At 38.1% G+C, this 17674-nt stretch overlaps 1 protein-coding gene across 1 annotated transcript in view; it reads right to left on the bottom strand.

Annotated features, from left to right (window-relative positions):
• The window catches only part of FAT4 (FAT atypical cadherin 4), a 135996-nt gene extending 119027 nt beyond the window's left edge, over window positions 1-16969 (bottom strand). The window contains exon 1 of the mRNA XM_070757692.1: window positions 11584-16969. Within this exon, the coding sequence (XP_070613793.1) occupies window positions 11584-16872 (5289 nt within the window). The 5' untranslated portion in view covers window positions 16873-16969. The remainder of the gene's footprint in view (window positions 1-11583) is intronic.
• Window positions 16970-17674: the final 705 nt, after the last annotated feature.

The following is a 17674-nucleotide window of genomic DNA, read 5'->3' as shown; positions in this document are numbered from 1 at the left end:
CCCACCAGAAGTTGGGAAACAGGCCATTTCCAGCCTCCAGAGGGCCTCCAGGGAGGTGGGGAAAGCTGTTTTCGCCCTTCCCAGATATTGAATTATGGATGTGAGCACTCAAGCATGCGCAATAGCATGCACACACGCTCTTTCAGCACCCAAGGAAAAAAAAGTTCACCATCACTGCCTTAGACAATATAATCTGAGGCTAGTCAGAGCAGCCAATGGAAACCATTTCATTGCAGGCAAAAAATGTGAATCTCTTTCAGTCTGTGATGCTCTTAGACTTGGAACAGCAGATGAATAAATTATAGCACGCCAAATATCCAAGAGACTTTGGTGCTCTATCGAGTTCCCATTGCATATGGTTCTGAACTAAATATATTTATGCTAATACTAAATGCCAGTCCCATTTCATTTATATTAACTGCATATTGTATTGTACCGTCTTACCAGTAATGGGCTGCTATGGGTATGGTCAGTACCGGTAGCAAAATTTTGGGTTTTTTTCTTTTTTTCCCTTCTGGGCTCTGGATATGTTTTTCCTATCGCAGTAAATGAGGCTGAATGTATGTATAATTTTAGAAGAGCTGTGCGTGTGCGTGTGCATGTGTGTACATACACTTTATATAGTAGATAATCAGGGATGGGCTACTGCCCGGATTGGGGGGGGGGATGCAGTGGGGTAGATTTAGCTTAGTTTTTCAAAACTAATATTTTTTCTTTTATATTCATTTTCCCATCACCTTGCCAAAATGGTATTATTTGTTTGCTTGCTGCATGTTTCTCATCCCTATGACTCTTGGTCGTCCACCAAAAGACTATGCCAATAGTAGAGACTAGAGCAGAAATATTATTATGGAATTTGTTAACTGTTGTTTAAAAACATCTGCAGCACCCCACACGCTTCTACATACTCCTCACTTCTTATCTTCAGCAAATACAGAAAACATAAAGCTTTATGTTATTGTTCTTGCTATTATTGCTAGATGCTATTTTTTTAAAAAAAAGTTATTAATTTTTCAATAAAGCATCAGATCCCTCAACTGGAAACCAATGGTAGGTAATATACAAGGCATCCCACAATGACAGAAGTATGTAAAACCACTCATGATCCAACTGAAAAATGTAAATTAAAACCATCACTATTCCCGGAGCTATGTGGCAACATTCAAACCAAACAGAACATCAGTCAGTCTTCTCCAAGTTCTTTCTTTAAGCGGAAAGAAATAACTGAACAGCCAAAGTTCTTTAATACTTGGCTGAAAAATCGGTAGACTCAGTAATGAATATTTTAAGCCAAAGATCATAAAAATGAAATTATTATGATAGATCTATTAAGAGTGATCAGGTTCTAAAGGGTTGTTCATATACACATGTATATAGTATATACTGTGTGTTTGTCTGTCTGTGTGAGTATGTATGTTCACACGTATGCACACACAGATAGACATATACTGTATACTATATATGGAAGATGTATTTGCTTAGACGTACAATATAATAATAATAATAATAATTAATAATAATTTATTAGATTTGTATGCCACTCCTCTCCGAAGACTCAGGGTGGCTCACAACAACAATAAAGAATGCAGTACAAATCCAATAATTAAAACTATAGCTAAAAATTCACTAATACTGTATTGTATATAAAAAAGGCGCTGGCTACAAAGTGAGCGAGTGAGAGGAGAGGGAGCCCTTCAGCGTGGGAAGGAAGAGGCAGCAGGTAGCAGCAGGAGCAGCCAGTTTATGGGAGGCAGCCTCGCGTCGGGTGTATTGGAGGCGCGTGCTCCTCCTAGCCGTCTCAGAGTCCCTTTTTTTTAAGCCTTAAAGTTTTGGTTTTTTCTCAATTCCTTTCACCTCACCTTCTTCGTTCGGTAACAACTGTCTTCCTCCTCCTCCTCCTCCTCCCCAAATTCCGAGCTTTTATTGCTTTCCTAATGGGTTTGCACACATTATTTGCTTTTACATTAATTCCTTTGCTTCATCTTAAGAATGTTTCTACTTAGGAACCTGGTCATGGAATGAATTAAGTTCTTAAGTAGAGGTACCACTGTATATAGATAGATAGAGAGAGAGGGGGGGGGAGGGAGGGAGAGAGAGAGAGAGATGGGGGGAGGGGGAAGAGAGCTTTTCCCATAAATTAATTTGCTGATTTTGAGAAAATGGTATGTAATCCTTAAATTGAAGTATGAAAAATCCTGTGGTTCAACTGGCAAAACAAGCTTCCAAGTATTTTCAGGAAGACAAATTAATTTTGGAAGATGGAAGGTGCTACTTCCACAGTGGAAAATCGTTCTTTCCAAATTGATTGCACATTGCAATCAATTTGCACATTGCAAAATGCTTTTGCTCATATTTTAATGAGGGATTTTTTCCCAGGGCTCTATGATTGCTGAATTCAATTCAAACCTTTATTGTCAGAGTACAGCATGTCTATTATGTGATTGGCTGAGCTTCCCTTCATGCATCCCAATGCAATACAACTCACAGTGAAAGACAGAAAATCCTTATCCTAGTGAATTCTGTTAACAAACACCCAATCCTATTGCACCGTGTGAACTTAGTGCACGTCGCGCCAGCCCAAGTCAATCGTACTATGTTGTTGTACTTATTTTTCATTCTGACAGCCCACAGATAAAAACTGTTCTTCAGCCTGTTTGTGTGGCTGCCTATGCTTCCATGTCTCCTTTCTGATGGTAGGAGAATAAAGAAATGCTGACCCAGATGTGGGTCATCTCTGAGAATACTCATTTTTCTAAGACACCTAGCGATGTCTTCCTATCAAAGTCCAAGTCAAACAAATTAAAATGAAAATTAATTAAATTATCAGGGGACAGCCCATGATGTTATGTGCTGTGCTCACCAGCCTCTATAATGTTTTTCTGTCTGTGGTTGTCAAGCCAGCGTACCACACCGTAATGCAATGAGTGACGATGCTTTCTATTGTGGACTGGTAAAAGAAGATCATCAGTTGTTATTCCACTTTGGGTTTTTTGCAAGACTCGGAGAAAATGCAGTCTCTGTTGGGGCTTTCTGGCCTTGGAGTCTTGCAAAAAAACAAAGTGGAATAACAACTGATGGCCTGGGCCGTGTTGATTTTCCAGATGAGGTTTTCACTGAAATAGACTCCCAGGAATTTAAAGGAGGAAATTACACACAGCCCTCTTCGATGTAAAGTGGGGCAGGTTCCTCCTCTTCTTCCGGAAGTCTAACACTATCTCCTTTGTCTTACTGATGTTCAGGTGCAGGTTGTTTCCTAAGCACATGTGGATAGATTCTGAACCTTCCCCCATATGCTGTTTCATCTCCACCTGTAGTAATACCCAGAAAAGTGGTATAGTCTGCAAATTTAATGACCGCAGTGGATGGGTCAGATGATACACAATCATGTGTGTATCATTTAGTTAATGAAATTAAGTTAATGAAATTAAGAACATGTTAAAAATTAGAAAGGAGATATATTTGATTTTTTTATATATTTCATACATAAACAAATCTATAAAAATCAACATGGAGGGTACCATTTATTGTCAAATACACTCTTCTCTTATAAACTTTGTCTTATGTACAGCAATAGTATGGAGGCATTCACTATCCCAAAAATAGTTCAATTTTCTGATTCCTTATACTTTTATAACAGCTAGAAGTAATATCAGCAGTATACAATTTCAAGACAAAAATAGGTAATATGCATTTTCTAACAGCTTTACAAACATGTATAAATTGAATTGTAGGTAATAACATTTGTCATGTTCAAAACTGATAGTTCAGTATTTTTCTTATCCAAATATTGAAATCTCCATGAATTGTTTTAGAAAAATTATCTTGTGCATATCACATTACAGTAAATGAAAATAAAATTTTATATGTAAAATAATTTGTAGAAATGTGCTCCATGAGATTTGAAATATGGGTGCTTGTAAGTAATCAAGACAAAATATTTATTTTCATTGGATTTTAATAGGATACTTGAAGTGCCATTTTATTTTATTTTATTCATGACTGGTTTTAAGACTATTATGAAGATATTACAAGGTTAGGATTTAATCCTATTTGTATAGGTAATGGCATTTAGTTATTAAATACAATTAATATAAAAACTTTATGAGTTATTTCTTATATCATCCAAAGTTGAACATTGATTTATGATAATAATAGCTCTTTTGGATGAGGAATTTCCTATTGTGAAAAATATTACCATACCAACAATGGGCTCATCTTAGTTCAAATGTTTGGAAACAAAAAATTGCGTTACGCATTATCTGTAGTACCGCTATAATGAACTCTTTACAAAATGTAAACATAAGGGGAGAATGCTAAATGGATAAATTATCTTTCCAAACAAATGAGTCCATTTAAAAATTTCTTAAGAATATTAACGTAAAGGCCATAATTACACATAATTTAATTGTAAACAAATGGACAAGATGTTCTTTGTGGTCATCCAATATGGTTCCAAATTACAAATCCAAATTACATTTTGTTTCATTTTAAAGAGTTGAGCTTATTTCCAGCCAACGTGCTAGGTTGCAGCAATTAACTATTTTTTTTCCATAAAAAGCTCCTGAGACTTAGCATTGGAGGTGGTGATCTGTTTTATATCATATGGTCTCTTATTTAATTGTAATGCAAGAGACATTAATATTACTTTGCTACAAATTCCACTTTAATTATACATATTTTTCATGGAGTCTTAATTTCAAGTCAACAACGTTTGCCCTGTCTTGTTTGCTAAAGCAAAATTGTTGTGTCTCTTGTTAAAGTCACAGAAGAACAATGGTTTCTGGATGTGTTTATCCTTATTTATTTTGTAATTGCTTTTTTATTATAATTTTTCTATTGCATACATACTATGTAGAGTACATGCAAAGAACTGATCAGAGAAAATAATACTAATAGCAACAGTAACAATAATAGTAATGCATATTTATCAGTTAGTATTCCTTGTTCATTTCTTTTGAGGCCAAATATTTTGGCAAGCACATATATTTCCCTCTCTCTTCTCCACAAACTGTAGCTTTTGCTATAGTTTACTATAAATTCATTAGACAATTTATTACTATAATTATCCCTGTCAAGGATATGATTAAAATAGCTTGGTATTATTGATTCTTGTTTAATTATATTTAATTATGCATTATGAGTTGGTAACTGAAACTTTTCTTTGACAGATAAAGGAACTTGTGCCAAATTACATTTTACACAAAATTGTAGTTATTTTCCCCAAACGTTTTACAAAAATGAAAATAGTCTGTAAGTGAAAAAGGGCATTTGACATTTCGAAATGCTCTTTTTCTCCCTTAAAACATGGTATTGAAAATTTACATTATTTTTCTGTTGAACTTTAATTGATATAACCTATTTTCCTTTAATTATCTGGCCTCTTCACTCCTAAAAACTGCCATTCATCTGCTTAGAGATTTATTTAAACACACAAACATATTTGTGCAGATTTGTGCATCACATTACACACACACACACACAAACGCGTGGAACTGGGGTGAAAGGAAAAAAAGGATCAATTTCCAATCTAATTTAAAATGATCATACTTTATTAATGTATTCACCCTTAGTCTTCTTTTTTTTTTTGCCATCTAGCAATAAAAGATGGACTAGAACTAAAATGTATATGCTTTTAAAAATATAAAAGAAAACTAGATGGCGGCAGACTTTGGAGGTTCTGTACCACTTTTCTGCCATCTAGTGGAATATTCAATTTTGCAGCATAGATCAAAAAACTTTAGGTGGACACTATCTGGCTTCCAACTAAGATGATGAAAACATCAAACAAAGGAAGTTTTGAAAATCTCAGAAACGTACCAAACTTTCTTATTTTTGACAAATATCCTTAAGAACCATATAAAACTATCAAAAATTTAACCAAAACCTTCCAATTTAAAAACAAAACTTTCACCTTGCTTCTATCTTATTGTATGGATTAATTTTCATAGGTTTTATCATATAATTGGAGAAAGTAAACTAATTCTCTAAATGCATTGGCATCCTTCAGTCTCGAAAGACCATGGAATCCTGCTCTGGATGGGTAAGTTAGTATGGAGGATAGACTGAAATTTTCTGAGCTGCATCAAGTTTATATAATTCTTTCTTCATTGGATGAGAGTTATGATTATGCGTCTTCACTGGAAGTTTTAGCCAGAGATGAACTGACATTAGCATGACTTTCTCTGGGTGTCTGCTCTCTCTGTTCTTTTTTCTGCTGATTCACTGTGAATGATGATGTAATAAGCTCTGTGTGTTTGATGCATTTATAAGCTGTAATATATGTCTGCTATATAAGACAAATATAGGCTTATAATATTATTACTGTACTGAGAGATATTGACTGATTTGAAAGTGAATGACTGGACCCTTTAACTTGACTGTGCTATTTCTAAAGTAAATTTTATACACTTTAATGTATCTGTCTCATCTCTTAGATATCTGCTGGAATACCACATTTTCCTCTGTTCATGGTCTTGATAACTCAAGGATTCTGCGCATTTCTTAACAATCCTGCTACCTTCAAACTGTAATTCAGTTAAGGAGAATCTGACAGTAATTCAGTTAAGGAGATATCTTAATCTTAAAGTAATGCTACTAGAAATCAAATGTTTTTGTTGACCTTGCAAGCAAGGCTTATGTCTAGGACCCAGTAGAAACAATCAGATATAAGCCAAAGGGAGGAAACCAATAAACAATTGAAAAGTGAGGGTAATCTCGTCCGCCTGGGGTGGAAATATTTCTTTTCTCATTCACACAGCATGAGGCTTCATGATGGATTACAGAAACACCGGTGGAGGAAATAAAATGGAGAAACAGACAGATCAACAGGGTATCTAAATTGTTATATGAAAACTCCAAGAAAAATATCTTAGAAACATAGAAACATGGAAGCCTGACGGCAGAAAAAGACCTCATGGTCCATCTAGTCTGCCCTTATACTATTTCCTGTATTTTTATCTTAGGATGTATATATGTTTATCCCAGGCATGTTTAAATTCAGTTACTGTGGATTTACCAACCACGTCTGCTGGAAGTTTGTTCCAAGGATCTACTACTCTTTCAATAAAATAATATTTTCTCATGTTGCTTTTGATCTTTCTCCCAACTTTCTTAATCATTGCAGAGGACTCTTTAAAATTCAATAATTTTAATGAACCTTTGACATCGTAATACATTTTTAATCTTACACACTGTAAAGTTAGACCAATAAGTTGTATACAACTAAATTACACACGACTTTACAGGGTCACATCTCAAAACTAAAATTACCAGAAAGATGGGGTGCAAAAATTGATACAATAAATATGGTGATTATCCAGATTTTTGCAGCCCGGATAGGGTAACCCTACACAGTATATTCAGTTTTACACAATTAAATTTTATTCAGTTGCTTGTGAATAGATTAATTTTCAGTATTTTCTATTCCAAATAGATTTGGGAGAGGGGAAGAGAGGCGGGGAGGAAGGGAGCAAGGAAGAGAGGGAGAGAGAAGTGTTTTCTTTGGAATCATCTTCTTTCAATTATTTTATTTATTTGTTTGTTTGTTTTGTCCAATACACAATAATACACAATGAAGGTTATAGAGGATATATACGAGTAGAATGCATCAAAGAGAGAATAGAAGAGAAAATATAGGAGTAAAATATAACTAGAGAGAATAGAGGAAAAGATAGAAGAGATAGAAGGGATAGAAGAGAAGATATAGGAGAGATTATAGGACAGGGGCCTTGTATTTCAAAATCAATGAAAAACACTTATCACTTAAGTAATTGTTATATATTTAACTCTGTCCAATAATTAAATAAAAATATGTGAGAAATTAACAAAAAATTCAATTGTGTGAAAAAAGGATGCTCCAACACACCCTGCTGAACAAACCTAACACTTCTATTGTGTAAGCAGCTAAAAATAACATCTGTCATGCCTAAATAAGATTAATTTTCTTCAAATCAGTTTAACCAAAATGTTTCTACAACTTAATATTATGGCCAGATGCTTGTTTAAAACTTTATTAAAAATTTATCTTGTTAAAATAAAGATAGTACAGCAACCAATTCCAGATAATAAATGCCTGCCTAAGTAAAATTGCAATAAGAATTATTCTAAATGGATTTGGGATAGAAAAGCACAAGAAATTTTTTTGCATACATGTTACTCTACCTATTTGGTAAGGAAACATAAACTCTTATGTTGAAGAATCTTTCAAGCCAACCATGTTACCATAAAAAACAAATTTTAAGGCAAAAATTCTAAATCCTTAAAATAATCTTTTAAAAGAATGATTATTTGACCCTTTACCTAAACCACACAGTTCTTGGGAAACAAAGCATGCATGAAACTCTAACCCTAACAAAGATTCTAAAATGTTCTATTTTTTCATGGGATTCCTTAAAAAAAGTAGTGATTAAATATTGTCCAATCAAAGACTGATATGGATCTTCATAACTCTTTCCTAATTTATAATCTGTTGTGAAACATTCTTTTCTCATTAAGTATAGGCGCATCAGCAGTGTTAGTTCCATGTGTAATCCAGGAACTAGTGGCATTAACAGTAGCAATGTGTAGGTCTTTTACTTACTTCCCCTCCCTTTTTTCTTTTCTTTTCTTTTCTTTCATATTTCACCATCTTACTGTAAGGATGTTCAATAAAGCTGCTGATACTGCCATTTACCTAAAATTAGTATCAGGCAGTTTCCCTTTTATCATAATATTGGGACCAGTTTTTTGAACGTTAAATAACTTTCTAAATTGTACTCTAACTTCAAAACATGAAAAATCAAAGAAAGATCATGCTGTTACCTTTTGGAGTTAAGAACTGCTAGTTTTATTACTGACAGAAGATCAAGTGCTATAAAGACTTTTTGTTGCTATAAATAATATCAATTGAGATCAATGACAATGAAACCATTGTTAGGTATAATAATATTATATACTAAGTCTGGCAAAGGGAGACAGGACCTAAGGGAGATGACAATCTGAATAGATAGAACTGAGAAAATAATATTCCTTTGCAACAATTTGTGCAAATTTTATAGAGTCAGCACAACTAAGCATATAAGAACAGTGGTGGTACAGTGGTTAGAATGCAGTATCACAGGCTAACTGACTTCTCATTCCAGGAGTTTGATTCTGAGTAGTCTAAGCCTTCCATCCTCCCAAGGTTGGTAAAATAAAGAACCAGATTGTTGGAGGCAATATGGTGACACTGTAAAACCGCTTAGAGAGGACTGTGAAGTGATAAATAAGTCTAAGAGTAATTGCTATTGCTATATTAGAAATGTCAGAAAATAAAGAATGAAATAAAAACTTATATGAGTTTCCTCTTGTTATGTCAGTTCTAAAGGTGCACCTTGATCCATTTAATATATTATCAGGGTTTGTAATTCCATGCTATGCAAGCTTATGAAAGTCAATAGGACTTTGTTCTAAAAAAGCATCACTGCCAATATAAATTAAGCACAGTCTAGCACTAACAACAAGAACTAGATTTGGGCATACACAATAAATTCATTTTTCATATAAAACTATGTTTTTACTGTTACAATATAAAATATTGTACAAATAATGTAATTATTTTGCTCAAATCTTTTTTCCTTGCAATAATGTACTATTTTCACAGGAATTTCATTACTCAAATAATTCTGATGCATCGCTTAAATAACTATACATAATTTCATTAGGATTCAAATAGCAAAATAAATTAATAATTCCATACAGTTCTATGAAATGTGAAACCCCATTAAGTTCAGTGGGACCAAGTTAATAAGAATGGATGTAACATCACAAACCGTGCTGAAATAAATTTACAATTTATTTTACTGCTTTGGACTGAACTTGAGGATAAAGAAACCAGTTGATGTCATCCCTTTTTTATAATATTATACAGTGGTATTCATTGAATATGTAAAATATGGTAAGATTCCTTCCAATAACAATAATTTAATTACTATTAATTAAAATATATTGATTTTTAATGAAATTATAAATGAAGCAAGAAATTATATGGTTAGACTTGCAAAATGTATCTCCTGATAAAACAAACAAATAAGCAAGCAAGCAGGCAAGTCTTTAAGGACAAATTAAGTTGCTTTAATTCAACATGAACTACATAAAATCTCTTTAGAATCAGACTTGATTATTGGTGATTTCACTGACACATCGGGGGGGGGGGAACCAAGTACATACTAGGCAAAGGAAAAATGTAGTTTTGTAACCACAGAGTAAATAATTCTTTTATATGGGTTATAAAGCCATGTATACCAGATCTCAAGAAAAAAAACTTAATCAAGAATAATGTCATTATAACTGATATCAAATCACTGCATATAATAACAAATATATATCATGCTTACTTCAATTTAAACTACAGCGTTTTTACAACCCACAATTAAGTATGTTTATGAGGAGTTGAATTTCACGTGGCTGCTTAATTAAGTGAGACTATATGCTTAAGATATTATTCCTCTGGCTGTAGTTTTTATACTGTCCAATTCTGTTTGAGTTCGGAGCTTAAGTTCTTACACCATATGAGAAGCCAATGAGTCACTATCTACTTCCGGCATTCCCTGCTGACTGAGGGTTCCAGGTTTTTGTGAGCAAAAACACAAGTCAGAATACTATGCAGAATGAAGACTCAAACAATGCCAAGAGGAAAAAGAAAGCCCCCATCTTAACTGGCATTGTGTTTTCCTTATGTCCCCAACAGACAAAGCAAGCTCTAGCTTAGGAAAGTTATGTAAACAAATATATCCATGACACAAATTGCCCATTAGGAACTTAATACAACATTTTGAAACAACAACAATAATAATGTCCTTGTAATGTTTTGGGATCCATGTAGCCTGAACCACTGTAATAATAACCAAAAAAATTCTGATATTCGCCACTTGGCTTCTGTAACTCTCATCCTCTGTATGTTTTTATAAAGCTGAATATTGGCAGGACTAGAGAAATAGAACCTGGAAAGAATGGTGAAGGGAAACTCATTTGGAAGAACCAGCTAAGTTTTCCTGGGTCACATCCAACACTGTATTATTGTAAAATGATTAAGAAGAAAAAGTCACAGTGTGGTACAGCAAGAAAAAAAAAAGAACATGTATAACAATTTAAGCTGAAATCAGCCCTAAAGCAAAATTTCTTTCTCTAATTGTACTTTGTCTACACTTTGAAATATCAGGTATAAAACAGATATTGCAAACTGCAGGTCAATAGAGATAGAATATAAAATAAAAACATATACTTCATATTTATTACTTAAATGAGACAGTCAAACACAAAAATATTCAATCCATGCACTTATATATAGCAAATATATTTAGGGCAAGTACTAATTATGGAGAAAAATCTTTGTTCAATATGCCATCACACAAATTACTTCGTGTGACAATACCTTGTTAATTCTAAAGAAAGTAACACTTCCAAGATTGAGAAGTCACAATGAATTCAGAGAGAATTAGTACTAATAAATACTGCACACGGTGACAGTTTAAGATGAAAAAACAAACATTAGTGTTGTATTTTGGAGATTAAAGGACAAAGAGAAGGACAGGAAAGAAAAATAATGAAATAAGCAAAAATATTTACCTCAGCTTTCTGGGTCCGAGGGGAAGCTGCAGATTTTTCGAGGGCATAAACATCCACCAGATACAGACGTGCTCCTTGCTCCCTGTCCAAAACAGCAGCAGTCTGAATCACCCCAGTGTGGCGGCCAATAGTAAAAAGGCGGCCAAACTTTTTGTCCTCACAACGTACTGATACAATGAAATACTCCACTAGAGTTTCTGGCCCTCCGAGACTAGCTGCTTCGATGGATATCACATTTGTCCCAATAGGTTCACCTTCTTTTAAAATGGTAATATATTTTGGTTGAGTGAAAATAGGGCCATCAAGTCCTTGTAGAATTAGTGTCATCTCAGTGGTTGATTTTCTTCTCTCGGGCCCAAGGTCTGTGGCTGAAATGATGAAGCTGTACATAAGCTGAGATGGCACCAAAGCTGATGACACTCTCAGTTCTCCACTGTAGCGATCCAGAATAAATATGTCTGTGACCCCATTAATTATTTCATATTCAACCTCTCCATTTGCTCCTTCGTCGGGATCGGCAGCCACAATTGTGGTTAGGACAGTTCCTATTACAACTGAAGGTTCTACAGCCAGAGCATTTGGGGAAACAAAAGTTGGAACATTGTCATTTTGGTCAGTTATAAGAACTGTCACATTCTTCAAAGCAAATCTTCTAGATTCAATAGGCACAGCCTGATCCATGGCTTTGACTGTTAATTCAAAGAGATTAGCAAATTCACGGTCTATTTCAGCACTTGTATATATTGTTCCTTTGGCTTCGTCTATATGGAAATGGTTTCCCCTTGGCATCTGCTGGATGATTGTATATGCCAACTGCCCATTAATATCTGCATCAGGATCATGAGCCACTACAGAAATGACCGAGGTCCCAATAGGAATGTTTTCAACAATAGACTTAAATATGTCTCCAACTGGAAACACGGGTGGGTTGTCATTATAATCCCTGACATATATTACAACTGACATGGTAGAAGACCGAGGAGGCCTCCCTTTGTCTTTTGCTGTTATGTTTAGTTTATACAATGACTGTGTTTCAAAATCCAACTTTTTTGAAAGGAAAATACTGGCAGTATTAGGACTAATGCTAAATGTTCCATGATTATTTGTTCCTGTAATACTATAATTAAGGTCAGCATTGTCACCTGAATCTGAGTCTGTAGCAGTGGCTGAAGTTACAAGTTCACCAATTCTCGTGTTTTCCAAGATATCAACAAATAAAACAGTTTTAGGGAATGAAGGACTGTTGTCATTTTCATCCAACACATTTATGTTCAGCATAGAAAGAGAGCTAAGGGGATCTGTCCCAGAATCCACTGCTTGGATAGTAAGTGAGTAAAATGCAGTAGCTTCATGGTCCAATTTCCCAATTAAAGTCACCTGGCCAGTGCTAGTATCTATTGCAAACTGGTTTTCTTCATTTCCTTCAATTACAGAATAGTGAATTAGTCCATTATTACCTTCATCAACATCTGAAGCAGAAACCCTTAAAACCTGTGTTAGGTTTGGGGCTAATTCTGATATTGTTGCTTGGTACAGTTCTTTCAAAAACTTTGGCGCATTATCATTTATATCCTTCAAGAACACCTGCACTATTGCCTGATCTTTTAAAGGCTTTGGCAACCCTTGATCTACTGCAACAACTGTAAGTGTAAATACAGCAGCTCCCCTTTGTCTCATCAAGGATTCTCTGTCCAACTGATGAGTACTTGTTATTTCCCCACTCAGAGCATTCAATTCAAAATCAGGCTGCATATGTGCAAACAAATATCTGACTTCTCCATTAGATCCACAATCTTTGTCAACAGCACTTATTTTACCTACAAAGGATTCACCTTTCTGTTCCTCTTCATAATAAAAAACATAATTGGTGCTGTTAAACAGTGGTCTGTTGTCATTTACATCTTGCAGAATAACAGTGACATTTACTGTGGCACTGAGTGGCTCTACTGCTCTGTCAGAAGCCTCAACCAGTAGTGTATATCTGTCCTGAACTTCACGGTCTAGTTCACTTTTTATGTACAGCTGGCCATCTGGAAATATGCCAAAGGCATCCCCTGTATTTCCTTCAATTATGTTATAAGCTATTTCACCATTTGTACCTGAATCCTTGTCAGAAGCATGCACGTTAAAAAATCTGGAATTCACAGGCTCCAGTTCAGAAATAACGACTTCGTAAGAAAGCTGGTCAAATATTGGTGGGTTGTCATTTACATCATGAACAGAGACAGTTAAGAAGAAACTAGAGGACCGTTCTGGAACTCCCAAATCAGAGGCCATAATCTCCACTTGATAAGACCCATCGTTTACATCAAGAAGCCCTGTCAAACTGATAGCACCACTTTGTTCATCAATACTAAACAGATTTTTAGGGTTTTGCTTTAGGCTGTAAGCAACCATGCCATTTGCACCTTCATCAGGGTCAACAGATTTGGCTTGGAAAATTGTATGTCCCGTATTCCAATTTTCAACCACATTCACACTTTCCACTGCGTGATGAAAGTGGGGTGAATTGTCATTTAAATCTCTAACCGTTATATTGACCAGACAATCTCCAGTTATTGTTCCACCACTGGCCACTACTTTCAGCTGGTAAAGTGCTTGCTCCTCCCTGTCAATTATACTAGCGGTAGTGATCAAGCCAGTCATTTTGTTAATTTCAAACATACCCCTTTGGTCACCTGTAGTGATCAGATATGTGATGTTGATGTTTAGATCCATAGTGTGAGCAGAAACACTGCCGACGTGATAACCCAGGGCAACATTTTCAAACACCACAAAGCTGTAGATTTCCTGGATGAATACTGGGGGGTTATCCTGAGTGTCCAAAACAGTGACTGTAACTATGGCCTGATTCTGGGATTGCAAATTGCCACCATCACTGGCTACTACTTGTAATTGGTAAGCAGTTTTTTCCTCTCTGTCTAGGGTGGTTTTCGTGGTGATGACCCCTGTCTGACTATGAACTTGAAACCTGGAAGTATCTCCTGCTGAAATACTATACCTAACTCTGCCATTGAGTCCAAGATCTGGATCACTAGCAGATACAGTGACAATGTAGCTGCCTGCAGGTTCATTTTCTTGGATGTGAGCAAAATACTGGATAGGGTAGAACAAGGGGCTGTTATCATTTACATCAAGCAAGGTCACATTGACTAGGGCTGCTGAAGAGAGAGCAGGATTGCCCAGATCAGTGGCCAGGACATGCAGTGAGTAGTGTTCTTGTTCTTCCCTGTCTAACTGCAAGATTGTGCTAAGTCTACCTGAAATAGGATCCAAGCGAAAGGTTCCCCAACTACCACCCGAATTCCCCCCAATTTCATTCTCTTGCAAGCTAAATCTCACAGTCCCATTGTCACCCAAGTCACCATCCACAGCAGTGAGGACTAGCAACTCAGTTCCCGGAGGTGTATTCTCTGATATTGAAACAAGATACCCATCTGGCTTACTAAATTGGGGCTTTTCATCATTAACATCCAGGATATTCACCACCAGTTTTGCAAAGGAAATTTTAGGTTGCACACCCTGATCACGGGCACTAATGTTCAGCACCACTTGTGAAACTATTTCCCGGTCAAGGCCACCAGATGCTGCCATGCCTTGACCAGAAATACCTAACAGGGGTGTAGCCACGACAGTATCAGCGTTCTTAGTAGTAACTAGGCCACTGTGTTCACTAATACAAAACCAACCCAACTCATTTCCAGAAACTATGCTGTACTTCAGGTTGGCATTAAGACCAGAATCATGATCTGTAGCACTTAATCCCTGTACGTAACTGCCTGGTGGTACTTCCTCACTAATATTGACTTGATATACTGATTGCCCAAAAACAGGTGGGTGATCATTGATATCATTCACAAAAATGACAAGGCTGGCCACAGAAGAGCGGCTCACTGGGGCAGGAGACACTCCATCTGGACTCAGAGAAGAAGGGATTGAATCAGGTGATGGAGGAGAACTTCCAAAGTTGTCAGTCACAGCCACAGTGAGATTATAGGTAGGGATGCGTTCTCGGTCAAGAGCAGCTGCCACTTTGATAAGACTGAGATTGGGTACTTTGCTGCTCTGGACCTCAAAATGGCGCTGTTCATTCCCACCCAAGATGGACACAGAAATATTCCCATTGGCTGCTGGTGAATCAGCATCACTCACAGTCAGCAATGCCACAACTGTGCCAGGTGCTGCATTCTCATCTACAGAGGCAAAACGGGAGGTGGCTGGGAAGTAGCGAAATTTGACCCTTGGCTCGTTATCATTCACATCAAGCAGGTGGATGAGCGCTTCAGCACGGCCATTCAAAGCTGGTACTCCACGGTCAACAGCCTGAACTGTTAGTGAATACTGCCGTTGAGATTCATAGTCCAGTACCTCCCGGATACGAATGACCCCACTTTCAGGGTCCACCTCAAAAGGAAACACCCCACTCCCATCTCCTCCAGTACTATCCGACCTTTCCAAACGATATTGGATGTCAGCATTGGTGCCCTCATCAGCATCTGCTGCCGTCACCTGAAGAACACTGGCCCCAACTGGCGCATCCTCAGGCACTCGAGCTTGGTAGAGAGTCTGGCTAAAAACAGGCGGGTTGTCATTGATATCCTGAACAGTGACATTGACTTGTAGGAATCCATGTCTCTGAGGTTCCCCTTTGTCATCTACCTGCACCAGCAGCTGAAAGGCAGAAGTAGCTTCCCTATCCAGCCCACCACGAGAGACCAAGTGCAAGAAGGCCCCTTCCCCACTAGGATTAAGAGTGATGTTAAGTCGGAAGCGTCCCTCTTCATTGCCATCCACAATGCGGTAAGAGCTGTGGTCCACCCCGTTGGTCCCACTGTCTGCATCAGTAGCTGTGTCCAAGATCAACTGTCGGCCGCTACCTGTGTCCTCCTTGAAAGTCACCACGATAGAAGGATCCGGGAAGACAGGTGCATTGTCGTTGAGGTCAAGCACCACGATGCGCACTTCACTCGGGTACGTCGGTTGGCTGGAAAGCACCACAAGGTCCATCACATCATTGGTCAGGCTCTCCCGGTTAATAGTGGCAAGCGTGTGCAGATCTCCAGATGTTGCGTTGATGGAGAAAAGAGCATGGTGCTCGCTTAAGCGGTAGGTGAAGCCCGGACGGGTGGCAATGGTACCTATCCAGGTGCCGGGCGGCTGCTCTTCCAACACTTTAAAAAGCTGCCTGGACTCAGCGGCACCAGGCGGCGGCAGCAGCAGCAGCAGGAAGAAGACAAGGCAGGGGAGCAAAGCAGAAGAAGAGGCGCTGCCCACCCTCCAGCAGCCCATGATGCAGACAACGTGGGGAAGCGAAGCAAATCCCTCTAACAGCCCCAGTCCAAGTCGGGTCTCCAACCAAGACAAACCAATCCGGCAAAGCTGGGAAAATCCAGCCAGCGTCGGGCAAGCAGCGTCAATCCACATTCCCAGGAGCGCTCAGGTGGAAGAGAAGGGCTGTCAACGCCTCCGCCGCCGCGGGCATCTCTCTCTCGCCGCTGCAGACCAAGGCCAGCACAGAGTCCGCGGAGGGTCCAGGAGCCGCCGCCGCCTCTGCCTCTGCCTCCTAACGAGAGGCAGGCTGATCCCAGGTCCCAACCTCGAGCTTCTTGTGCGGGCAGGGAGCGTTTGCATGCCCGGCCACCAGTCCACAGCCCTCCTCCCCGAGATCGGCGCAACGAGGACGGGGGTGCAGCCGCTTCCCCTCCAACAAAACAAACCCCGGTGGAGCGGGAGCGTATTTGAGCCGAGTTCCCTGCTGCCTCCCGGCTTTGCTTTTGGCAGGCAACCCACAACCGCCTTCCAAAGGGGGAGAAGTGATGCCAGCAGTCCCTCAACTTCACTTACGGGCTGTTGCTGTTGCTGCTGCTCCGTAGCTGACTTTTCTCTCGCCCCGTCCGGCCGAAGCTTGAGTTGCCGCCGCCGGTCGAAGACTCTGAGCGACGTACGCGCAATCCAGGCTGCTGCCGGGCATTGTTTTAAACAAAAGTTTTTTTTCAAGCCTCGGCTATTGCAGCGAGCCGCTCCTCCTCCGGCCGCGCCAGTTTCGTGGTCCAGACTCTTGACAGCGAGCCGCTTTTGCAAAAAAAATCGC

Source organism: Erythrolamprus reginae, chromosome 7, assembly GCF_031021105.1.
Source record: "Erythrolamprus reginae isolate rEryReg1 chromosome 7, rEryReg1.hap1, whole genome shotgun sequence".
NCBI lineage: Eukaryota > Metazoa > Chordata > Lepidosauria > Squamata > Dipsadidae > Erythrolamprus > Erythrolamprus reginae.
This window is presented reverse-complemented; position numbering and strand designations above follow the sequence as displayed.